General features: G+C 39.9%; 1 protein-coding gene across 1 annotated transcript in view; it reads left to right on the plus strand.

The window, feature by feature from the left end:
• Positions 1-27,226, plus strand: part of COL6A3 (collagen type VI alpha 3 chain) — a 189,811-nt gene extending 162,585 nt beyond the window's left edge. The window contains exons 43-46 of the mRNA XM_075317522.1: positions 3,645-3,815; positions 9,656-9,706; positions 25,057-25,230; positions 26,263-27,226. Coding sequence (XP_075173637.1) covers positions 3,645-3,815; positions 9,656-9,706; positions 25,057-25,230; positions 26,263-26,303 — 437 coding nt within the window. The 3' untranslated portion in view covers positions 26,304-27,226. The remainder of the gene's footprint in view (positions 1-3,644; positions 3,816-9,655; positions 9,707-25,056; positions 25,231-26,262) is intronic.
• Positions 27,227-27,541: the final 315 nt, after the last annotated feature.

Below are 27,541 nucleotides of genomic sequence, written 5' to 3' on the forward strand. Positions count from 1 at the left end.
TTTTTTGAATGACAGCAGCTGCCGATCAGCTAATAGCAGGGACAGGAATTCAAAGTGATTCCCACTCCCTGCCTCTCCATCCTCCCCCTATCTGTTATTCATGCTGATTCTATTATAGAATCATTTTACTAAGTAACTAGAAGGACTTGTGCTAATGTTACACCCATGTGACCAGAAGGAGCAGGACTTCAGCCAACAGAAAAATAATGTTGCTTCCTGGTATCAGCTATGTTGGCTGAGGCCCTGCCCATTCTGGTCACATGGGTATGACATCAGCACAGGTCCTTCTAGCTGCTGTCATTCAAAAAGCTGCTCATTTTACAAAGTTTACTTGCTTGTGTTTCAAAACCAATACATCTTAGCTGACAACTAAAGGAATGTATAGAATCAGTATGATAGCGCCAGTATAGCACTGGCTTTAGGTTATATAGGAAAATCTTGATGATTGTTGCGTTTTAAGAGTAGTATCTAATGGGTCTGTGTGCACCAAGGAGCACAAATAAAGAGCACCTGTATCCATTATAGCCAGTGACATTCTGATGATCTGCATGGGAAAAAAATGTACTTTGCTTTACAGACCAGAATAATGCTTGCAGTAAAAAGCAGTTCCGGCACTCATCTGCAACTCAGACGTGCATAAGGAGTCAGTCATCTGCAATTTGCATTGTGACTTGCCTAATTTTCAATACATCTGTCTTAACTTGGCCTAAAAGTGCAATTTTATTATGGGCTATATCTCCTCCACGGCTATGTGCTTAATTTATGCGGTCAGTTTGGCTTTACAGACTCTTTCTAAGTGAATGATTTGTATACACCTTAAAGCACTATTCCAACTTTTCTTTTTTTTTTTAGTGATAGAGCACTGTAAATCTAAGTCCCCTGTCACCTGTCATATACTGACCTTCAGGCAGCTTCACCTTTTACCAACGACACTCCTGTCCCACAGCTCCATCTTGTGCTCATAACTTCTGACTGGAGACAGAAGTTACATCACAAGATCTTAATGCATCTCTATGCCAGCCAGAACGAGGCACTCATAGACTTATTTTCAGTTGTGACCAGCGACGCTCTTCATGATGACTGGGGCTGTTGGCAAATCACAGGAAACCAACTGGAGAGTCGCTGGAAAAACATAAAGATGCCAGAAGGTGAATATAAAACTGGGGTCAGGGGACTTGGATTTTAAGCACCACTCCAGCTGTGAAATATAAAAAACAACTTTGGAGTGGTGCTCTAAACCTGCATTTCCATTTGTAGATGCTGCTTGACACTAAAGGCCCATTTACACTGGCCTAAACAGGCTAGCAATCACCTGACGAATGATAAAAACGCTTATCCTGCAAGTGAAATTGTTTTTAAGCAAGATTAAAAATGAACACGCTCGGCAGCATTCAAGAACACGATATTCTATACGCACATGACAAATGTATTACTGATCGTTCTGTGCACATGAAAGTGCGGTCAGCTCATCTACTAAGGACCTTATACGACAACTTATTGTCCTACAATTGGCGACTGACAGTTGTTTAGTGGCCCAACGAGCCTGTCTAAATGCTGCTTAGGTGCTGCTTAGTTTCATGGCCACCTAGTACCCTAGTGTGTTTTTTACCTTGTTATACCCAATTGTATTATTTTACTTTGGCCTATGTGCATTACTGTACATGAATCAAACTATACTTGAGGCTACAATTACAGTTCCTGTTGTGCTTGGGAGTAGTCAGGAAACATTGGCAGACTCAACCAAGCAGAGTCCTTACAATGCAGTAAAACAATTAGATTTGCCTGTGTGAGGCTACTGCTCAATATCTGGTGTGAAGACTTTATGTCCTGGAATAAAAATCACCAAAGTGAATTTTTTGCCGCTGCTGAGTCAGCAAAAAGTACTGAAAGATTGTAGCTGTGAAATTGCAGAACTGTGAATGCCACTGTGTACTAACATACAGGCTACATCTCAGGGTACGTGCAAGATTACTAATGCAATGTATACTGTATGAATTACATTACTAAACTTGTAAGTTAAAGCGGTTGTCCACTACTTTTACATTGATGACCAATCCTTAGGATAGGTCATCAATGTCTGATTGGCCGGGGTCCAACATCCCGCCGATCAGTTCTTCTCGGCCTTGCCAGCAGCAGTAGGCGGATGGAAATGCTCAGTTCTGGAGCCGCCCCGTGCCTTGATAGTACTGCACATCCGCCTCCTATTAATTTGAATGGGTGGTGGATGTGCAGTACCTGGTGGCGGCCGCTATCAGAAGGTAGAGCAGCTCAGGAACTGAGTATATCCGGCTACCTGCTGCCACCACTGACACTAAAAAGGAACGCGGGTGCAGGGGGTCGGACCCTGATCGACCAGACATTGATGATCCATCCTAAGGATTAGCCATCAATGTAAATTAGTGGACAGCCTTTTTAACTTACAAGTTTAGTAATGTAAATCATATGGTATATATTGCATTAATAGTCTTGCACTTATCCTGAGACGTACACAGCGGCATTCACAGTTCTGCAATTTTCAGAGCTACAATCTTTCATCCTAAGGATAGGTCATCAATGTAAAAGTAGTGGATAATCTCTTTAAGTGAATATGCGAACAGTACAAGGGAGGTTAAGTATGTACATGTACTTTTAGGCCAATTACCTGAATAATGCATTAAAAAAAATAAAACTAAATAAAAAGGTATGCTCTTTTAACAATTCCCAGTCAATCGCTACTTTCAGATAAGACTTCTTCAAATGTATTATTGAATAACTTCATCATTTTATAAATTTCCACATGCTCCAACTATTTTCATGACACCATGTAGACATGTGCTATAAATACCAAAGTCAAAGACCCAAAGATCTTCTTCTTTTTAGTATCACTTACTTACCCCACCTGTGTCATCTGCACACATCTGGTATTGACCCAATCTTTTATCAGAATATGACTTCTTGTTTAATTCAGGTTTTTAGGTTTCGTGTATTTTGACCATATTTCATGATCTTTATTAAAAAAATAGTAATCTTATAATTTTTGCACTGGCTACTGGGGCTTTCTTAGCCTCAGATCAAGTGTCCTTCCAGGATAGTTTTCATTAGTAAAATAAGGAATACAATGACAGGTAACGCGTCTTTGCACAGCTGGATAAGAGGTGGTCTTCTCCAAGGGGTAGTTACCTGGACAGGTTTCACAGTACTTAAACTCTCGATTGGTTTTACTTTTTTTTGGTGGGGGGGGGGCACCCCATGCCTGTGTTGTTAGTTACTTTTGCTGATTATTTGACCTTTTTCTTATAGTCAAAAATAAAGTTGCAGGCATGATGGCTGTTAATCCCTGATGGATAGTCCTTCACTCATAGCCTACTGCTGTCTCCATAATAACTGTTATACTTCATCCATCTGGGACTCCTCTATTCTTTTATTCTGACAGCTAGCGGAAATTCGATGGTTTTGCTTTGAAGCACACATCAGACACTGAATATGATTAACACTGTGCTTTTCCCACTATTTTCTATCCATTATCAAGTACCTTTTTTTATACCTGTACCACGTTTATACAGATTACGCTATAACACATCCCTTAGTTAACCCACAGGTATGCCCAGTTTCTGCCTGTTCACCTTGTAACGTTTTGCACACTTTTTGAAATTCCACTTTAACAGATCCATGTGAGCTAGATCTGGACATGGGCACCCAGTGCAAGGAGAATGAGGTTAAGTGGTTCTTTGACAAGACAAACAAGATTTGCACCCAGGTTTGGTATGGTGGGTGCGGTGGCAATGCCAATAGATTTGACACTGAAGCTGAATGCATCAATAGGTGTCAAAAGACAAGTAAGTATCAGACATGGGGTATATGGTACTTGCTCTTCTTTATTATTAACTATCAACGTTTAAGGCCCCCTCTCCCCCACAGGTTTTATATTCCACAGTGGTCACAAACAACTGGAGAGAAGCAGTCAAAGTGTTATTCTGAAGTATTATGTTGTACAGTTTTGCACAGTTGTGAAATAAATGCTGCAGCATGAGAATGCTTTAGAATTAAAGTTTAAAGAGGTGCTCCGGGGAGATAAAAATGTATTTCAATTTACATTCTGTCTAAGACTGTGAGGGCTCACAATCCTCTGTCTGTTCTTCAATGTAACTTAAAGGGAACCTGTCAGGTGCAATATGCACCCAGAACCAGTCCTGGTTCCATATTGCTAATCCCTGCCTAGCCGTCCCTTTATCTAGTAGCATACAAAAAGAGATCCTTAGAAAAAGTATTTCTAAAGATCCTTTATTATATGCTAATGAGGGCAGGGAGTAGTCACAAGGGTATTAGTTCCTGCGCTCATTCCGCCCTCTTAGCATATTAGCACACCCATAGGGATGTGCTAACATGCTATTCAATGTAGCATCATCAGCGGTGACGCGCGTACCTGTGATCACACATCCCGGCACTTCCCAGTCATGCACAGTAGACCTCTCTGAAGCCGGTATGAGTACACCAGGCTTCACACTGTGCATGACCGGAGGTGCTCGGCATTCAGATCAGCGGTCACAGAGGACACAGGTACGCACATCACCGCTGGGGATGCTGCATTGATTAGCATGTTAGCACAGCCCTGTGGCCGTGCTACCATGCTAACAGTGTGGAATGAGCGCAGGAACTAACGCCTTGTGACTACTCCCTGTCCTCATTAGCATGCGATAAAAGATCTTTAGAAATGCATTTTCTAAAGATCTCTTTATCTATGCTAGAAGATGTTGGGACTGTTAGGCAGGGATTATAAATATGCACCCAGAACTGTTAGTGGTTCTGGGTGCATATTGCACCTGACAGGTTCACTATAATGTGATTTTACCATTTATCTCTGTGACATCACATTACAAGATTTGAAGCTGCCCCTCCTCCTTTTTGGACATTACGTTAGAGATCAGTTGGCAGGGTCAGAATGCTGCTGCTCGAAAGATCATACCTCAAGGCCTACCACAGTCTGTATGGGTTAGGGTTATACTCCCTTCACCACACTCATTCTGCATTGCCTATTTGCACCTTCACAGCTTGTATGTGACCTGTCATGGAGCATGGAGTAAGTGTTGAAGAAGGGAAAGAAAAATGACATGTCATATAAAAGCTGTGAAGGTGCAGGCAGAGCAGAAAGAAAGTAAGGGTGAGGTTGGACTTCACATCTCTAAATATTGTAGAATCTCAGGAAGCATAGCTCATCAGCAGCAGGATTCTATCTATGTCCCCTGATCTCTGACAAAATGTCCCAGAAGGGAGGGGGAGCACCTGAAAGCAGAACTGTCAGGTGAGGTCACAGAAATAGTTACATTTAATGAAGCTAAATTTAAGAACAGGGAAAGGGATTTGTGCCTTCATAGCTTCAGACTGAATGTAGATTGAAATACATTTATCTCCCTGGCTTACTTCTTTAATAGTTAATTTTTATCAATAAACAAAAGGAACAATGAATGCACAAAATAGATAAAAAGTTGTTTAAAAGAACTGAAGTCCTCAGTGGTTGATACCTTTTAATGCCTAACTGAAAAGATGGTAATAATAGCAAGCTTTCGAGACTATTAAGGTCTCTTCCTCAGGCATGGTACTGAGTAGAGACCTGAGTAGTCTCGAAAGCTTGCTATTATTACCATCTTTTCAGTTAGCCATTAAAAGATATCAACCACTGAGGACTTCAGTTCTTTTAAACAATTTTTTATCTCTACTGGCTAACACGGTACAAAGATATATTTTACCTGCACAAAATAGGAAATCAAACTAATAAATCAAATTGATGTGACCACCCTTTGCTTTCAAAACAGCATTAATTCTTCTAGGTACTGTTGTAAAAACTAGAGAATTCAAAGGATTATAGTCAGGTGTATGAATAGCCAATTATACCATGTGCTAATAATTTTCACATGTAGGTTGAAACACAGTTACTAACTGAAACAGAAACAGCTGTGTAGGTGGCCTAAAACGGTGAGGAACAGCCAAGCACTTTTACAAAGGCGAAGTTTGGAATACGGTTTCATGTCACAGGTCATGTAACATGGCAAGACTGAGCACAGCAATTCCTTCAGAAACTGTGCGAAAGTGAAACTAGAAGAACTAATGCCATTTTGAAGGCAAAGAGTAGCCACACTATATACTGATTTTAATTTCTCTTGTGTTCATTAATTTTGCAGTAATAAAAATAAATTAGTAACACTTTTTTGTTTTTAAAAGCATACTTATTTTGCAGCATTTTCACAGACCTGTCTAAAACTTTATTGCAGTACTGTATAATCAACCACCTTCATTAAAACCTAACCATTAAATATCTTTATAAACCGGATAATAATTCAAGATACAAACTTTTATACTATAAGCTAGTAGGTCAGTGCTTAAGTTCTTGCCTATTGAAAAGAGGGAAAAAAGATAAATATATGGCCAGCTTCAAGAAATATTCTTAAAGAGGACCTGTAACTTGCTATAAATTACCTTTTTTTACCTTGTGTAAATGTCGCTTTTCTCCTAAATGTCTTTTTTTTGTGTTTTTTTGTGCTCTGTGCCTCTCCATTCCTGAGATATGATTCTGTTTTCCTTGTTTGTCGAGAGGACCTTATCTTAGGAAATACATGGGCAAAAGAACAAAAAACTGCAACAATGCCAGATTCAGGATTTCAACAAGATAACATATTTACATATTGATGGCAAGTAACAGATCCTGTTTAAATGAAATATCTCTGCCACCAAAATGTCAAAGAAATCACTTAATGCATTTGTGTAGTATATATATGCAGTACAGACCAAACGTTTGGACACACCTTCTCATCTCTAGAACAACTGTTAAGAGGAGACTTTGTGTAGCAGGCCTTCATGGTAAAATAGCTGCTAGGAAACCACTGCTAAGGACAGGCAACAAGCAGAAGAGACTTGTTTGGGCTAAAGAACACAAGGAATGGACATTAGACCAGTGGAAATCTGTGCTTTGGTCTGATGAGTCCAAATTTGAGATCTTTGGATCCAATCACCGTGTCTTTGTAGAAAAGGTGAATGGATGGACTCTACATGGCTGGTTCCCACCGTGAAGCATGGAGGAGGTGATGTGATGGTGTGGGGGTGCTTTACAAGTGACACTGTTCGGGATTTATTCAAAATTGAAGGCATACAGAACCAGCATGCCTACCACAGCATCTTGCAGCGGCGTGCTATTCCATTTGGTTTGCGTTTAGTTGGACCATCATTTATTTTTCAACAGGACAATGACCCCAAACACACCTCCAGGCTGTGTAAGGGCTATTTGACTAAGAAGGAGAGTGATGGGGTGCTACGCCAGATGACCTGGTCTCTACAGTCACCAGATCTGAACCCAGTCGAGAGGGTTTGGGGTGAGCTGAACCGCAGAGTGAAGGCAAAAGGGCCAACAAGTGCTAAGCATCTCTGGGAACTCCTTCAAGACTGTTGGACAACCATTTCCGGTGACTACCTTTTGAAACTCATCAAGACAATGCCAAGAGTGTGCAAAGTATTAATGAAAGCAAAAGGTGGCTACTTTGAAGAACCTAGGATATAAGACACATTTTCAGTTGTTTCACACTTTAAGTATTTCATTCCACATGTTTTAATTCATAGTTTTGATGCCTTCAATGTGAATCTACAATTTTCAGAGTCCTGAAAATTAAGAAAACTCTTTGAATGACAAGGTGTGTCCAAACTTTTGGTCTGTACTAATATATATATGTCTATGAATTTCAAGTTGTTCATGCCTCCTCCCATTTATCTCACATGAAAGACCAATTAGTATATTATCAAATTAAAAAAAAGAGAAAAATCCTATTGCTGTTTTTCAAATCTTTACAGTCAAGCTATAATTTAGTTGACTAGATCAAGTGCTTAAAGGGAACCTGTCACCAGGTTTTTCCCTTATGAGCTGTGGCCACCATTAGTTAGCTCTTATATACAGCATTCTAGAATACCGTATATAAGAGCCCAGGCCGATCTGTACAACGTAAAAAAGACCTTTATAATACTCACCTAGGGGGCGGCCTGGTCCAATGGGTATCGTTGCTCTCTGGTCGGGCACCTCATCCATCTTGTGTAGTTGCTGTTCTCCTTCCCAGCCCCGTGTGGATGACATGTCCTATGTCATCCACACAGAGGCTGCCATTGCGCTCCTGCGCAGGTGCACTTTGTTCTGCCCTGCTGAGGGCAGATCAAAGTATTGTAGTGCGCATGTGCGAGCAGTCATTGACCATTTCTCGCGCCTGTGCTTCACAATACTCAGAAGGGCAGGTCAAAGTGCGCATGAGCAGGAGCGCAATGGCGGCCTCTGTGTGGATGACGTAGGATGCATAATGCACAGGGGACTGGGCAGGAGGATGGCGATCCCACAAGATAGAGGAGGCGCCGGACTGAGAGCAGCGACACCCATCAGACCCAACCGCCCCCTTGGTGAGTATATTAAATGTCTTTTTTACGTTCTACAGAGTGGCCTGGGCTCTCATATACAGTATTCTAAAATGCTGTATATAAGGGCTCACGGGTGCTGGCTGCAGCTTATAGGCTCCAAATCTGATGACAGGTTCCCTTTAACAATAAAAAGAGTCCATTTCAGTTGAGTCGAACTGTAACGGGTCCACTCATCTCTATTAAAGAGTGAACATATTCTAGTCTCATGCACATATATTGAATAACAACTATCTGAACAGCCTGTCCTAGAGGACAATATATTCATACATAAGCCTACTGACGAACCCTCTACGCCACAAGACACTGCTGTAGAGGCCCAAGGAAAAGAATTCTGACGTACAGGAGCCCTAAATGAATTTTCAACAAAGTCATCTCACACTAAGACTAGTTTCACACTTGCGTTGGGATGAATTCACTGGGTCCGTTGCTGCGTTGTTTTGATGCATCCGTTATTTTTGTGTTGTCAACGGATGCAACGGGTCCGTTATTTCACAGGAATCCCTAAGCTGATTCCTGTGAAATAATGGACCTGTTACATTCGTTTGATGTCCGTTAGGCATCCGTCTAACAAAATGTGTCGGCTCCATTTTTTTTTTTTCATTTTTTTTTCCATTCTGGGCATGCTCAGTAGAAATTAGCGGAATCCAGCGGCGGATTCCGTTGTAAAGCACTTTGCAACGGAATCCGCCACCATAGGGATCCATTATAACTATTGACGGATGTAACGGAATCCGCCGCTTGGCGTCATTTTAACGCAAGCAATTAACGTTAGATGCTGCGTTCCTTCAACCCAGCGGAAGCAACACAGCGTCACCCAGCGGAAGCAACGCAGGTCCATCACTCGCAATCCGTCGTCCATACAAGTCTATGGGAAGCAGCGGAATCCGTTAACGGATTTTGCTGTTTTCCAAAACGGCGGATTGCAACTGAAGGAAAACAACGCAAGTGTGAAACTAGCCTAAATTACGATATTGGTCTCACTTCATATTGTATTCGCCTAACAAAGCACCATTTCTTATTTCCTAGGTTCTCCATGCAACATGCTTTTTGATTTCTTTTGCTTTTATTCTTTTCCTGTTAAGTAGCTGCGGGTTATTTTAAAGATCTACCATATTATTCAAAGAGCTCGTCTTCAGCAAGGCCATCATTTAAACAGAAGTCTAATTACCTATTTTTTTTCCTCTTTATTATATTAATATTCTGGAATTTCAATCCTATTTTAATTTCTTTTTAGCTGTTGAAAAAACTATGCATCTTCCAACGCTGGAATCTAAAGCAATTGCAGGTAATTTCAGCCGTCGTCCATTCAGGAGGCCAATGTTCAGACGCAGAAGGATTCACCCAGAGAGAGCTCAACTTTTTGAAAAGAGGACAATTGGGAACTAAAGATTGCAGAGTTTATGGATTTTTTTTTTCAAGAAAGGCATCAGTCAGTGACCACTATAAACCTCATGCTAAATCTTGTGACAATACGTAATTTCGTTTTTTATACATAATGGCCACTAAATATGAATTAACTTCAATGGTGTACCTCAGAAAAAAATGTGTGATACATTAAATTAAAAAGCAAACTTAGGATGAGAGATAAACAAACTTGAAGGGAATCTGTCACCAGTTTTGAGCTAACCCATCAAAAAACAGCATGATATAGGAGCAGAGACCCTGATTCCAGCGATGTGCCACTTACTTTGCTAGTTGCTACAGTTTTGATTAAAAGCTGCATCCGATCTACAAATTCTCAGAATGCTGAGCTCTGTATACCTCTGCCCACACCACTGATAACTCCTCCCACCCTCTGTATAAGTCCGCCTACACCAATGTAGATCCCCACCAGTGGCGGGGTGGGGATATACAGAGCTCATTAATATAGATGATGATTTGGTATCAGGCCAACTAGTACTGTAATGATAATCTCCTGCTGATAAAACTTTGATTTTAATCAAACTACACTAAACAGACTAGTATGTTTCTACCCCTATATAATACTGTTCTCAGATTAGGTAGCAAAAACCTGAAGGAGGATTCTCTTTAAAGAACACCTGTCATTTTACATAAAAATTGTTTTGTTCTTTATTTATTTATTTGGTGTATAAATGGCCCATGGCACATATATATATGCATACGCATGTATCTATATATATCTATATATATATATATATATATATATATATACACACATTGTATATAAATGCACCGTATATATCAAAATATATATATATATATATATATATAAATACTATATGTATTTTTATATATATATATATATATAAAAATAAAAATACACGTGTGTATATATATATATATGTATATATATAATACATATTTACATATATTTTTATATATATATATATATATATATATATATAGTGCATTTATATGCAATGTGTATATATATATATATATATATATATATATATATGTATTATATATATTTTGTATTTGGCCAAATGAGAATGATTTCCAAGAAGACTACAAGAAGAATTGAGGAACACGTCCCTTTAAAAAGAAAAAAAAAAAAACAACTGGATTTACAGTAAAGTGGGGTCCAAATCCAAGGAATGGAGAAGCATGACAACATAAAAAATATAATGCTATGTTCCAGAGAACAACATGCACCAAGTAAAAAAGTGATATATTTATGACAAGTGACAGGTCCTCTAAGGTTTTTCTGACAGTTTTTTTCATTGGTAAGATATTCTTAGAATAGGTCAGCTGATTGATGGCACCATGGTGCACTAAATCTGGCACAGATCTGTACATTGTGTTGGTACTGCTGTGCTTTTCTCTTCAAGTGGATGGGAGAGAGTTATAGGACCATTCGTGGTTACTACACAATGTATGGAAAATTGTCAGCTCTGGCCCCTTTATTTAGCTGATCAAGGGGGATACTGAGCCTGAAACCTCCATTGATTTGAAATTAAAGACTTATAAAGGTATTTGTTCAGGATTAGATATAACACTCTGACATTTGTAGTTTACTTCTATTTACTTAATGGCTGTCTGTAAGCTCTGTGTATCCAGAGTGCTGCTGTCTTCACTTGCTTTCATGTACAGTATAAACACAACTCCAGAACTGCACTTATCTCCTTTCCATGAGTTTTCTTCTTGTATATAGCTTTTGTTCTCTGCTGTCCAAAAAAAAGTAAGTAAAAAGTTAAGTAAAGTTTGTGAAATGCACTGTTATTTGATTGTTAGGTGTTGCAGAATATCTACTAGGTGGGTTAAGTTTTGCTGCCTAGCTGTCCTTCCTCCACCTGTCTCTGTTAACAGGGGGAGGAAGGACAGGAGGAAGTTAAGACAAGTAGCAGACAGGGGCGGTAATAACTATCAAAACCCGACCCACCTATTAGATATTCTGTAGCTGCTATCTATCAAATAACAGTGTATTTCACAAACTTTGCTTGCTTGTATATCAGAATGTATACATCCGATCTCACAACTAAAAAGGTATGTATAGAATCAGCATGATAGCACCAGTATAGCATTGGCTTTAGTTTATATAGGAAAATCCTGGTGGTTGGTGCTCTTTAAGGCCCCCTTCACACGTCCGTGATACACGTGCGTGTTTGGTCCGTTTCCGTATATACCGGAGACACGGCCAAACGTGCACCAATGTTAATCTATGATTGTGGTCACACGTCCGTTATTTCATTATGTCCGTGTGTGCGTGTCCGTGATCCGTATGTGTTTGCGTTTGGCACGGATGCATGTCCGTTATCTGCACGGAGCACGCACACGTGGACACAATGAAAGTCTATGGGTATGTGCACACACGTTAGTAAACACGTATGCATATACCTATAGTCCGTGTCCGTTTGGTGTTTTTATTTCTAGTGATGTCGGCTATTCTTTCTATTTCTGTGTATGTCGGTCAATCTCCCTGAGTCCGTCGGTCAGTCTCTCTGTCTCTCTGTCGGTCTCTCTGTCTGTCTGTCCCTCTCTCACAGTCTGTCGGTCAGTTTCCCCCCCTCTCTCATACTTACCGTTCCCCGATCTCCGGCGCAGCGCTGCACGGCATTCACACTGCTGCGGCGGCTTTTACTATTTTGAAAAAGCCGGCCGCCCATTAAACAATCTCGTATTCCCTGCTTTCCCCGCCCACCGGCGCCTATGATTGGTTACAGTGAGACACGCCCCCACGCTGAGTGACAGGTGTCACACTGCACCCAATCACAGCAGCCGGTGGGCGTGTCTATACTGTGCAGTAAAATAAATAAATAAATAATTAAAAAAAAACGGCGTGCGGTTCCCCCCAATTTTAATGCCAGCCAGATAAAGCCATACGGCTGAAGGCTGGTATTCTCAGGATGGGGAGCTCCACGTTATGGGGAGCCCCCCACCCTAACAATATCAGTCAGCAGCCGCCCAGAATTGCCGCATACATTATATGCGACAGTTCTGGGGCTGTACCCGGCTCTTCCCGATTTGCCCTGGTGCCGTTGGCAAATCGGGGTAATAAGGAGTTATTGGCAGCCCATAGCTGCCAATAAGTCCTAGATTAATCATGTCAGGCGTCTATGGGACACCCTCCATGATTAATCTGTAAGTTACAGTAAAAAAACACACACACCCGAAAAAATCCTTTATTTGAAATAAAAAACACACACAAATTCCCTCATTACCAATTTATTAACCCCGACAAACCCTCCATGTCCGGCGTACTCCACGGACCTCCAGCGTCGCGTCCAGCTCTGCTGCATGGAGGTGACAGGAGCAGCAGAAGACACCGCCGCTCCGGTCACCTCCACACAGCAAATGAGGTGAGTAGCGCGATCAGCTGCTGTCACTGAGGTTACCCGCGGCCACCGCTGGATCCAGCGGTGGCCGCGAGTTACCTGACTGACAGCAGCTGATCGCGCTACTCACCTCATTTGCTGTGTGGAGGTGACCGGAGCGGCGGTGTCTTCTGCTGCTCCTGTCACCTCCATGCAGCAGAGCTGGACGCGACGCTGGAGGTCCGTGGAGTACGCCGGACATGGAGGGTTTGTCGGGGTTAATAAATTGGTAATGAGGGAATTTGTGTGTGTTTTTTATTTCAAATAAAGGATTTTTTCGGGTGTGTGTGTTTTTTTACTGTAACTTACAGATTAATCATGGAGGGTGTCCCATAGACGCCTGACATGATTAATCTAGGACTTATTGGCAGCTATGGGCTGCCAATAACTCCTTATTACCCCGATTTGCCAACGGCACCAGGGCAAATCGGGAAGAGCCGGGTACAGCCCCAGAACTGTCGCATATAATGTATGCGGCAATTCTGGGCGGCTGCTGACTGATATTGTTAGGGTGGGGGGCTCCCCATAACGTGGGGCTTCCCATCCTGAGAATACCAGCCTTCAGCCGTATGGCTTTATCTGGCTGGCTTTTAAATTGGGGGGAACCGCACGCCGTTTTTTTTTAATTATTTATTTATTTATTTTACTGCACAGTATAGACACGCCCACCGGCTGCTGTGATTGGGTGCAGTGTGACACCTGTCACTCAGCGTGGGGGCGTGTCTCACTGTAACCAATCATAGGCGCCGGTGGGCGGGGAAAGCAGGGAATACGAGATTGTTTAATGGGCGGCCGGCTTTTTCAAAATAGTAAAAGCCGCCGCAGCCGTGTGAATGCCGTGCAGCGCCGGTGATCGGGGATCGGTGAGTATGAGAGAGGGGGGGACACTTCAGTCAATCGGGGGATTAGCGGTCATCGGTGAATCCTTCACAGGTGACCGCTAATCAGTACTCGACAGACAGAGCCGCGGTATGAGGATGAAGTCGGGTGAAGTTCACCCGAGTTCATTCTCATCGCGCAACTCTGTCTGCTGTCAGCCGACATTTATAAACGACATTGTGCATCACACACACGGACATTACACACGGACATTACACGTTCACATACACGTTTATTCCACACGCACACACGGACGTTCTGCACACAAACACGGCTAGCATACGCAATTCACACAGGTGCCACACGGACCATAAAAACGGACACAAAAACGGGACACGGACCCGAAAAATGGCCCGTAACACACGTGCGTGTTTTTCACGGACGTGTGAAGGGGGCCTAACACTGAGAGAAGGGAGGGGAGAGCAAAAGGAACCAAGCCAACAGAGCCAGGAGAAAGAGATTTGATGGATTTGTAACATTTTTGCAGGTTACTCAGCTAGATAAAGGACCTACAGACATTGCAGTAAAATGGCAGAAAGTGTTTAATGGAGACTAATTAAAAAGTTGAAAAGTTTGCATTTAAGAAACCAATTAACAATAAAAACACAAATTGTGTGCAATGGTGTAAATAGCCCTTAAATAGGGATGATCTACAATACTAGACATAGCTCATCTAAATGATTGGTGCTATTTCTAGAAACAAGAAATCTCCTGGCCAATCTTTTTAGCTGTGTGTAATGGGCATTTCAAAGAAAAAAAAATTCTAGGATAGGTATAATATTGAAAATCACCGGAGGTCAAGGAAAATATTGAGTGTGCTCTTACACGTTTGTAGCGAGTAATGCGTACTGCACGTGGCTAACCACTAACTGCTGCCTTATACCTGTACTTGCAACTTGAAACTATTAGCAAGTACAGGTGCATCTTGGCAATTACAGGTAAACCATATGCACGACCGGTGGCTCAGCCGCACCCTCTAGAATCCTCAGTCTTAAAATGTACAGTCATAATTTCATTAAACCACTGGTCAATGTAAGAGATAACATTTTTTAGCTGTGAAATGTTCTTTTTCCTCAAAGGGTACACCCTGAGGGTATGAAGCAGGGCTTGTTAGTCTTTTTATTAATTGCATTGTGTTAGAATGCAGATAATGATGACATATTTAAATAAATCAATGTTGTCTTATTTCATGGTATCCACCATCTTGACTACTAATGGAAGGCTACATGACAGAGCTAACAATACAATCCTCCATATTCTGAAATTTAGCGGATAAGTGTTCTTTTAGATCCACTCCTCTTCCTAGGAATGTATTCCCATGTCATGGAAAATGTTTTCACAAACATAATACAGTACACATATGTGATTCTGCAGCGTGTTTTGTTTTGTTTTTTTTCTAAAATATTTCATTAAAATGATTCATGGATCTGTTTTCAGTTTTCAAATGTTACTTGGTCCCAAACAGATGCAAACTTAATAAAAAAAAATAAACTGAAGCACATGTGAGTGTTCGATACTTGGGACAAAAAGAGCACTATGTGAGCTGAGGGGCAGCCGCGTAGCCAACAATGCAGAAAGGCCAAGAAGGTTGGCTTGGCCATGTAAATTGTGAAAAAGCCCAAAGAACCTCCCAGAACTGTTGCCCATTTTCCATTTGAGAAGTCACGGTTATACTGTTATACAGTCTGCTAGTATCGTTTACTGAATTTCTATGTGTTTCCTAGATATATTCAATGATGATCGCCATTATTTCGTATTTCGTTACTGGTGACTGAGCACAATAATGTACTCTAACTGTTAAGCACAAATCAGTTCACTCTCAAGTTTTCAGCGTTTGTTCTCTTTTTATGGTGGGGCTCATTCCAGTTTTTTAGAAAATAATACCAAGGTGAGCTCAGTATTAATTTCACCAAAACAGGAATAAGCCCCAGCATGGAAAGAGAAGCAATGCTTATATTATTACTGTCATCTGAAACAAGTAATGCTTTTAGCCAACATGCTATCAAGAATGCAAACGATATTATTTACTAAAAATAGTATTTTTTTTGTGTGGAATCCACCCACTTGCTGACCATTTCCAGTAATCTGTCTTTGACTCTTGGCCGTAGAGATAGATTTCACATGAGAATAGTCAGTGAGAGTTATTTCTGGTAACTCAATCATTTGCCGTTTTGATAGTCATCTCATTGGCTATTATATAAGCGCAAGTTGTTTCCTATGACAGCAATCATTTAAAGGGAACCTGTCAGGAACAATATGCACCCAGAACCATGAACAGTTCTGGGTGCATGTTGCTAATCCCTACCTAACCGTCCCTGCATCTAGTAGCATACATAAAGCGATCTATAGAAAAACTATTTCTAAAGATCCCATATAATATGCTAATGAGGCCAGAGACTAGTCGCAAGGGCGTTAGTTCCCTTGGTTAGTCACCCCCTTAGCATGTAAGCTTGCCTCTGTGGGTGTGCTAACATCTAATGAATATGCAGCATCAGAGGCATGGTCGCGCTCCCTCTCTGCTGCTATCGCATCCGATGCTGGACTTTGGCTCAGTGCGCATGATGCCGGACTTCCGGTCATGCGCACTACACGAGTTTAAAGCCATGACGCGTACACCCGGCTTCATAGTGCGCATGACTGAAAGTCCGGCTTCATGCGCACTGAGACGAAATCCTCTGACACTACGTATTCACTAGCATGTTAGCACGCCAACAGGGGTGTACTAACATGCTAAGGGGGCTGATTAGCCAGGGGAACTCACGCCTTTGCGACTAGTCCATGGCCTAATTAGCATATCATATGGGATCATTAGAAATACTTTTTCTAAATATCTCTTTATGTATGCTACTATATGGGACTGTTAGGCAGGGATTAGCAATATACACCCAGAACTGCTCGTGGTTGTGGGTGCATATTGCACCTGACAGGTTCCCTTTAAGCTTTGATATTTATGTACTTCTACATGTTGAGATTCTCTAGTTATCAAACTATAGCAACTTCACTCTAAAAACAAAGTTTTTACCTCATATTTGCTAGAAAACACTCAACCAAGAGCACAAACTACATACAGTTGCAAACAGTTACTTAACCCCCTCCCCACCCCCATTGTAAATTAGCTTTATTAGCAAAAAGGGTTTTTCCCCCACAAACCCACAAAGAAAGTTGATTTTAATGAATAGATCTTAGAATAATAATGATTTCCACAATTGGATGTGTAATAAAATAATGTTCCTGTGCTGAGATAATGCTATACTGGTAAGTGTGCCCCCATTATGTGCTGTGTCATGGCTGTGTCTGACCGTACAGGGACATGGTCTGATCATACCACAGCTTCCTGGCCAGGGAGGGCATAAAAATGTATACAGACATTACAGTATGGGATCACACCTGATTCTTAATATGAGGTAAAATATTTGCCTGCCTGTTTTTTACCCTACAACGCATACCTGGGGCCTCGCACGCCTGCTAGGTTGCTTGTCTTCTATGGTTGATTTCTATGGTTGCGCATTCTAGGGTTAAAAAAATGTTTTACCTCAAAGAAAGAATAATTTGCCATCCCGTGCTGTAATGTCTTTGTACTTTTTTACTTTCTACCTGGCCCAGGAGCTGTGGTATGATCAGATCATGTACCTGTACGGTCAGACACGACCATTACACAGTACATAGCAGGGGCACCTATATAAGATTATCTCAGTACAGGGACATTTTTTAAAACATCAAATTGTGGAAATGATTATTATTCCAAGATCTATTGATTATAAATAACTTTTTTAGTGAGAAAACCCTTTTCTGCTGTTGGGAATAAATCACTGAAACGAGAATGATTGAAATAGCCCAACACGACTAATATAACAATTGGTTTCTCCAAATTCAACTTTCACTTTAGTGACATTTACAGAATTATTCAATCCCTTAATGATAATTGTACTTAGTACTTATTAGAACACCTTTGCTTGTTATGACCTGTTGGAAACATAATGCATAGCTAGACCGCAGCTCCTGGCAGTGTTCCTGAGAACTCTTAGCCCATTTCCCATGGGCAATAGACTCCAGTTCACTAATATTTTTGAGTTGTCAAGCGAGTGGTCCAAAATAATTAATAGAAGAAATTGTTGATTTGCATAAATTAGAAAATGCATGCCAAAAGATATAAAGGTATTGAGTGTTCCTAGAAAAATACTGTGGTTGGAAGCAGAGTTTGTAAGTTTAAAGTTACAGGACCATTGAATATACTATCTGGTCGTGGCAGTAAGTAGAAGCTATCACTGGCACTAATGCGATTGCTGAGGTGTCTGGTGGTCAAAAACGTTTGCATGACTGCAGAATACCTCCAGCAAGAAAGGTTAGCAGCAGGCATTGAGGTTTCAGTTTTCACAGCAAGGTACATTCTAAATGCTGAAGGACTCTATGTCTGGACTCCCAGACGTTCACCTTTACTGACCCAAAAGTACCAAAAAAAAAATCTCTAATATGCTGAAAACCATATAAATAAGTCCCAGAAGTTTTGTGATTCTTTTTTTGTGGAGCAATAAAAGAAAACTGGAACTCTTTCAGCCTGCAAATCAGCAGTATGTCTGAAGGAAGAAAAATGAAGCATACAGTGAAAAGAATACCCTGCATACAGTGAAGCATGGTGGGGGCTCAGTGAAGCTCACAGGCTGCTTTGCCTTTTCTGGCACTGGAAACCTGCAGCGTGTGTTGGGAAGATGGATTAAATCAAGTATCAGAAAATATTGGGATAAATCCTAATGTTTTCTGTGAGGAAGCTGAAATTTGAGTTATTGTATCAATTCTGTTTTCAGTATTTCAAAGGTGAAATACATCTGCAATATCTGAGAGTAAAGACATTATACAATTGGTTAAAACAACTTGCACACAGAAAAAAACATTTTAGACATAGAGCTGAAACATTTCGATTTAGCAATGAACCCCAAAATAGAGGAGGTGTTACATAGCTCTGCTAATGCATAATAATAATAATAATAATAATATTATTTCGATTTAGCAATGAACCCCAAAATAGAGGAGGTGTTATATAGCTCTGCTAATGCATTATGTAAAGTACTGTGAATAAGTATGGTTTTTTTAGGATTTTCCAATGATTCAAAGCATATCATGAAGTCCACGAAGGCTTCATTGCAGAAAAAGTCTTGAAAGATTCTGGTTGGTCATCACAGTCACCTGACTTAAACGCATTGAAAATCTTTGAAGAAGGTGGTTACAGCACAAACCCAGGAATAGCCGTGAACTGGTACCTATTGTTCATGAAGGAGGATGGGCTAAGATTCCTCAGGAGGAACACTGCCCTAAGCTGCTGTTTGGCTATGTATCATGTTTTCAGCAGGTCATAACAGCCAAAGGGATTCTACTAACCACTAAAGACGCTTGGGTGGGGGCATAGGTTATAGGATATGGCCTTTACTTCACAAATAGTGTGAGATGCCCACGGAAACTATGTCAAGGTATAAAGTGCTACATAATGTTTTATTGCATTGGGCATTTTCCTACTGACAGTTTGTAAACTGATACGTATACAGCTAATCAGATTATTGATAACTGGCAATTATACTGAGGTCATATCTGTCGACATTTCAGAATAAAATTAATAAAACTATATTATGCAATTTCATATTCCCATCTAAATGTCAACATTTTAATCCAATATGCAGTATGTAAAGAAAGGTACCCAGTAATAACTGTCAACCTATATACATCAATCCATTATTACGGGGTTTTGTGGATTGTTTATTTATTTTTTTTTATATTTTTTTTTTTAAAAAGGCACAATTTTGGTTCAAAAACAAAGAAAAGATCATTTGGACAATAGCACACCTATTAAATCATTCCAGTTTATGTCTGACTTTTACCATCGATTTCATACTTTTCAGAACATAGGTTGAAAACCCCTGTAAAGCTGCCACAAATTCATCATGCATGGACATAGCCTTAAGATGATGATTTAAAAAAATATGACCAAAAGTGAAGACAGAATCTTGCCCTCTTTGTTGTTTTAAAGGGAATCTGTCACCAGGTTTTTGCTCCCCCATCTGAGAACAGCATAATGTAGAGACAGGGACCCTGATTCCAGAGATGTATCACTTACTGAGCTGTTTGCTGTAATTTTAATAACATCAATGCTTCCTCTGCTGCAGATCTGCAATTATACAGAGCTCATCAATATGCTGGACTACCTGGCAGCATGCCAAGTAGTCCTGTAATGATAAACTACCACTGATTAAACAGTGATTTTTTTGTTCAAAACTGCACTAAGCAGCCCAGTAAGTGAAACACCTCTGGAATCAGAATCTCTGCCCCTAAGTTATGAAGCTATCAGATTAGGTAGCAAAAATGTGGTGACGGATTCCCTTTAATCAGAGTCTGTTAGCACAAACTGTCCAAACCAAGCACAGGTACACTTGACATAGCTAAACAGTTCAGTGCACTTTCCCGACTACTTGTTTTATATCTATGCCTGCCTCCTCTGTATGGATTGACAGCTCTGGCTTTTTAGAATCCAGAGAACGTCTGATACAGATGAAATTAGGTGGAAAGGTGTCCTGGCAAGGGTGCACTGAACTGTGCTTGGTTTGCACTCTCATTTTGTGATGACAAGTTTTATGGAAAAAAAAAAACAAAAATATAGAGGCTCTACACTAAGGGAGTAGATAAAAAAACTAAAATATCATATAGACTACTCTTCATAGTTTGTAATATTTTTAATAAACTGTACCTGTGGACTCCAATATATTGGATGTACGAAATAAAGTTTAAGAGCTTGTGTGAACAAACACAGGTCCAATACAAACACAGGTCCAATACAAACACAGGTCTAATACAAACACGGGTCCAATTCAAACACAGATTCAATACAAACACGGGTCCAATACAAACACAGGTCCAATACAAACACGGGTCCAATACAAACACGGGTCCAATACAAACACGGGTCCAATACAAACATGGGTCCAATACAAACACGGGTCCAATACAAACACGGGTCCAATACAAACACAGATCCAATATAAATACAGGTCCAATACAAACACAGATCCAATATAAACATGGTTCCAATACAAACACAGGTCCAATACAAACACGGGTCCAATACAAACACAGATCCAATATAAACATGGTTCCAATACAAACACGGGTCCAATACATACATAGGTCCAATACAAACACGGGTCCAATACAAACACGGGTCCAATACAAACACGGGTCCAATACAAACACAGCTCCAATACAAACACGGGTCCAATACATACATAGGTCCAATACAAACACGGGTCCAATTTAAACACAGATCCAATATAAACACGGGTCGAATACAAACAAAGATCCAATATAAACACAGATCCAATACAAACACAGGTCCAATACAAGCACAGGTCCAATACAAGCACAGGTCCAGCACAAATATAGGTCCAACACAAACACAGGTCCAATACAAACACAGGTCCAGCACAAACATAGGTCCAACGCAAACACAGGTCCAATACAAACACAGGTCCAGCACAAACATAGGACCAATACAAACACAGGTCCAATACAAGGGTTTTCTTTTACATAGCGCATCCAAACACCTTATATTGCAACATAATAAAAATGTCAGCAATACAAGGGTTATCCCTCTAGAAATTGGGGATAAGGTCCCGAACAGACTTCAAAAACTAAAAATTCAGGAATCTTATTGAATTTATAAATGTTAAAGTCTGGCACCCACAGAACTAAATGAGATATTTAAAGTAATTTGAGGTCATTCCATAAATTATGTTTAATTATTATATTTATATAATTAGATATTTACTCATTTATACATTTTATTATTATCAAAACAAAATTTTAATGAAGATGTATGCTTTTGGAAAAAAAAACGCAAAACATCATAGATTATATTAAATTTAAATTCTTAAATTAAATTATTAAATTATTTTATATTAATCAGCTGTTTTAATATGGAGACCTCATCATTCATTTAGATTGTGAAGATTGTGGTGAGATACCTAAAATTTGTTTGGTTTTATCACCTTTCTCTAAAAAGACTAAGCTGTTTCTTAAGAAAGCGCCTCTTAGTGGATTACGCCCCAAATTCTAGGTATTTTAAGAAAGCCAGTATCGAATTGTATGTATGACTTGCTAAAGAAAGCGGTACACATTCGAAACGCATTGTCCATTTCTACCAATAATTGGTTCTATAATCAGAACATTCGGGATATCCCAGTCATTTCATATATTCACTTGTGCATTGGCCCTTTTATCCTTGGATCCCTTTTGTGCTCTCAGACTTGACATGAATATTTTATAGCCCAAGTTATAAAGATTAAAATATTCAGATAACAATGGATGGCAAATTTGACGTTTGGGTCAATTAAACCATTCTGCGAAACATGTATCATGGCATAACAATATACAATATTTTCATCATACTTCTATCAACCATGTGTGAAATAAAGAAGTATGGTACAATCATCCAGTAAATAGTTGAGAGCCTTTTACGAGTACTCCTTAATTATAGACCACATGTAAATGACGGAGTCATGAACCATTAAGACGTTCTTGTCCTCGGGTAAAGGCCAGCTCGTTCTTCTGTTCTTGAGTCTAAAAGCTGTTATTAGGCATACATAAGCCTACAGCTATAAATCTATCATATTATGCTGGAGGCCATATGCGGATTTACCCAGAATTCTTTGTTTTGGACGCAGTTTTATCACTTCTTAAGATCTTGATTGAAGTCTTATAGAATTATGACCAGTTGGACATCTGTGTCGCATTACACACACTCACATTAAGGAGCGTTGCTTAGCAGTTTCTTCATGTTTTCCCAGAATTCCCTGCGTGTGCGTGGGGGGCTTTGCACTAGTTTTCCCCTTTTTGGCCATTGGACAGCATCTTGCTTAGTGAGCAGAAGATTGGGAAGAAAAAAAAAAAACAACTAAAAATAACAACAAATCATTGGAGGAAAGGCAGAAAAAAAAATGACGTAATCTCCGTCCCATCTCCAAACATGTGCTCGTGATATAAAGCTGATATATTGCCAGGCGGGTCTTGACATCTATTGGAACGAGTCCAATGAGCATGCATTATATTATCTAGACATCTGCGTGAGAAACTTGCGGGGATTTTTCCCTTTAATGTCTTCAAAGATCGGCACTTTTTACGGCTTGTTACTTTTTATTCCAAGCCAACACATGTCGTCTTATAATTAAGCCTAAAATAGCACAGAAACGTTATTAAAAAGTGAACGGGGCTGAAAGGGTTGAGTCTACATCAAATTAATGTTTCCAAATTTTTCCTCTTATAATAGAACGGCTGACATTTTTGGAGATGCTTAATTTTTCAGATGAATATTAAAAAATGCTGGTTTGGGTGATATTTTACAAAATAGACTGTAATTTATTAAAATACTAAAAAGTGTAAATGTGGTTTTAGGAGAACTTGCAGCAGAATGACTGTGTCCGCCTCTAGCTCCTCCTTCAAGCTCCATAGACTATTATGAGCAGCAACCGCCATCTCCTATCTCAGAAATGAGAACATCTGTTCACATTTTGTGATTTGAGAGTGAAAGTTCATGATAAAAGTTATTATAAAGTTATAAAGTTTCTTGTTTTAAATTATACTATTGCTTTATGAAAGAAAAATTAAAACAATGGGTACTCTTTAAGAATTCTTAATTCTCAGCTTCTGATATTTGGCACAAGATTTATCCTGGTGGACACTATATATATTCTTTGAAGTGACTTTTTGGTTTAGTGGTGTTAAATGTGGCAGATCTAGTAAACTATCTAAATGAATAATTGTCTTTTTTAACCTATGGCAACAAACCACAATGTAACTTTTATTTTATATTCTGGTCTTGCACGATGAAAGCTGTGCTTTGATTGGTTATTTAGGGTAGTTATGACAGTTTTTCTTTTAGTCAGCTTCATAAATGTACCCCATTGATAATTTAAAGAAATACTCTAGCATTTTTTTAAATTTTACTGCTGAAGTGGAGCTTTTAAGCTAAGTCCCTACCCCTACTTTTATACTCACCCTTTGCCATCTTCACCTTCTTCTACTGCCGGTCTGGTTGGGCTTTGGCAATTTGTAACCTGCTGGCAGCTCCATTGTTTCATGGAGGAACCAGAAGTTACAAAACTCAATACAAGTCTATGAGAGCCTTGTTCTGGCTCTCATAGACTTACATTTGGAGCTTGTGACTTAACTTATGACCAGTCAGAAGTTGCAGTCACAAGATGGTGCCACGGGAGCGGAGCGAAATCGGTAAAAGGTATAGATGCCGGAGAGTGAGTATATTACTAGGGGCAGGGACCTTAGAATGCTGAAAAAAACCCTGAAGTTTAAAGATTAACCTTTTTTTTAATAAATAAATAGTACACATGAAAACAATAGACTTTGTAATATATCTTATTCCAGAAATTTGCTTCTTTCTCCTTCTGGATTGATCTTTCATTCTCAAAATTCTCAATTCAGGGGTAAAATCTATCTTTAGTGAAAACCGATATTGCCATTACTGATATAGGAGATGGCAGTTAGTGCTCATATAGTTTTATGGAGAACTTTAACTGTCATTTCAAGAGAACTAGCAGCAGAATGTCTGTGTCTGCCTCTAGCTCCGCCCTCTCCCTCCTCCACAGACTCTTATGAGCACCAACTTCCATTTCCTATCTCAGTAATAGGGAAATCTGTCTTCATTGAATCCAGATTGTACAGATTTTACCCATGAATTGAGAGTAAAAGATCAATCCAGGGGGAGAAATAAGCAGATTTCTCCTATAAGATATATTACAAAGTTGTTTATTTTCATGTGCACGATTGATTAATTAAATAAAAATCAAAACGATTAGTTATTACGTTTCCAGTTTACTGATGACCTTCATTCATGCACTGTAATGTTTATTCCAATCTTCACTGCCCTCTATATTTTTTTCCACCTACTTTTAAATGGCTTCTTATATTAATCTAAATGTCTTTTTCCTAGTGGGACCTGAGGTGTGTAAACTGCCAAAGGAAGAGGGAACCTGTCGGGAGTTTGTTCTGAAGTGGCATTATGACACTGAAACCAAGAGCTGCGCACGTTTCTGGTATGGCGGCTGCGGAGGAAACGAGAACAGGTTCAGCACACAGAAAGAATGTGAAAAGATTTGTATTTCAGGTAAGATTTGATCCAAAAGGTAAGATTACTTTGTACATTGTGCACTGGATTCTTCCTAAACTTTACCAGTTTTCCACTTTCAACTTCAAAGTTTTCCATAAAAAAAAAGGCAGGCAGCAATAAGGCACAAGTTGGTACTAATTACTGTTCATACTCTCAGACGCAGAACTTGAGACTAGTCAACCCATAATTAAAACCAGTACCATTGCCTCCCAGTAACCATATACCTTTGGCACCAGATGATGGGTTCAGCCGCTACCTTTGTGTCCCAGGTCACATGTGATATATAGTTATTACAGAGAAATCAAATGTACTATTCTCAATTTTGTTCCAGAAAGTTTAAAGGTTATTCTGCAGTTGTCTCTTGAGCAGCTCAGAGCTATGCTGTCTCCTTACTTCCTGGTTTCTAGCATACGGGCAATTTTCGTTGAGTGACAGTCGTGGTGAATAGCAGATCTATAGTATTAGTAGAACTATAAAGCTCAGCACAAGTTCTGCTGTATCACATTCAGCTGTCAGTGGTTTGTTCTGAGTCTGCACTGCTATCACTGTATTTTCATATAGAGATAACAGGGCATTTGAAAAAGCACATGGCTCAAGGCAGTGTGAGCAGTGATTAGGAGAACTCTGGGAAAATCTGATCGTGGGGATGGTAATTTTGCAAGATTTATAACAGCAGCTCATCAGAAACTGAGAGGGAAGAGGACGGAAGTGGATAGCTAACTACTGTATAAAAATCAATGGAATGGAGAGAGGTGGCTGGTATGTTTTTAGCTTGAATGTAACTATCATGCACACTCAAACAGGTTCATATGGCTGAGCTCTATGGAAACCAGCTGTATATATGCAAGATAAAAACTCTCATTGCAGGACCATGAAAGCAGATAGAAAAAGCAAGCCAATTGCAAACTTTCTTAATTTCATGCAATTAAATAACTTTAGAATACCCTTTTAACCAATATGCTGTGATTTTTTTTGCCATGAATATTAATTCATAATAGTGACTCCATTTTCTATCTTCTTCCTTTACAGTGCCTCTGAATCCCAGTGTAGTCTCTGCAATTGGAACATAAAAGTCCTGGATTTTTACCTTTTTGCAGGAGTAACCCAGGATGCACTGCCCCACTGCTCACCCTGTGCCCCATACCAGCTTGCCCTCACATAGGGTGATGGAGGCTCACAAGTTTTATCAAAATGGTGCTAATTCATGTGTGGACATGGAGAAGACTGTACTGGAAATATTAACTCTTTCAGTGCTTTAGATTCCTAGAGGCACAGACCTGTCCACTACGTCATGTGGCGCAACGCTGCGCTGCTCTCTGCAGCACTGAAAGGGTTAACCGGTACTCTCATCTCCCATCTGTCAGCAGCTGTGTCAGGTTTTAATTTTTAATGTCAAAGCCCCAACTAAAGAATCTAACCCAAAGATATTCCGCCCCTCTATGTAACACCTGCTTCTTCCACAAACCTCCCTTCTAATCTCTCCAGTATCCAGAGGTACAGCTCACATTCTGACATCCGTTTCTACCCTGTGCCTTCTTTTAATGAACTGAGAGTCCCTGACGCCAAAACAAGACAAAATATTGTTGCTAATAGATGCAATCAAATTCTCCATTTCTTCTCTGTAGCAGGGCACTGCCAACTTTTTGCAAGGACAGCATGTCCCATGGAAAGTGACGGGTGTTACCCTTTTCTTCGTCGGTGTGGCCTTTTAAAATATTGCAGTGCAGTACTCCATAGGCCACTTCTGGCATCATAGGGACTGAAAATTTTAGGTTTTACCACTTGGGATATAAATAAGGTAGCTGCAGTCATTGCAGGCTATACAAAGAAATACATTTATTTTGGTTGGGTCTATTCTTGATATTTGTAATTTTACACTTTGGGGTAGGGAAATTGCTATAAATTTAGAAATTTGGATTTTTCTTGTCTGTTTTTATTTTTTTAATGAAGGGAGATGATGTAAAGACTGAATAAAGAATGAAGAGGTGTTTAATCCTGTGTGTTTGTGGTTATTTTTAACAATCTAAAAAAGCTTAAAGGGAATCTGTCAGCAGGTTTTTGCTATGTAAACTGAAGCCAACATGGGGCAAGGGTTAACACAGAGAATTCAGGGATGCCTGTCTTGTCACAGTCCGATCTTTTGTTTATTTGCTATGTTTGTTTAAGCAGCAGGACCCTTATCATTGCTGACTACAATTTCCCACGCACAACAGTCCAGCATGCTCCCTCCTCTGATTGACAATCTCTTTAGAGATCCTGGTGTGGGTGGGGACAGCTCTCTCAGCTCTGCTACACGGCTAAATCTAAA

The sequence above is a fragment of the Anomaloglossus baeobatrachus genome, chromosome 7 (genome assembly GCF_048569485.1).
Source record: "Anomaloglossus baeobatrachus isolate aAnoBae1 chromosome 7, aAnoBae1.hap1, whole genome shotgun sequence".
Classification (NCBI taxonomy): domain Eukaryota; kingdom Metazoa; phylum Chordata; class Amphibia; order Anura; family Aromobatidae; genus Anomaloglossus; species Anomaloglossus baeobatrachus.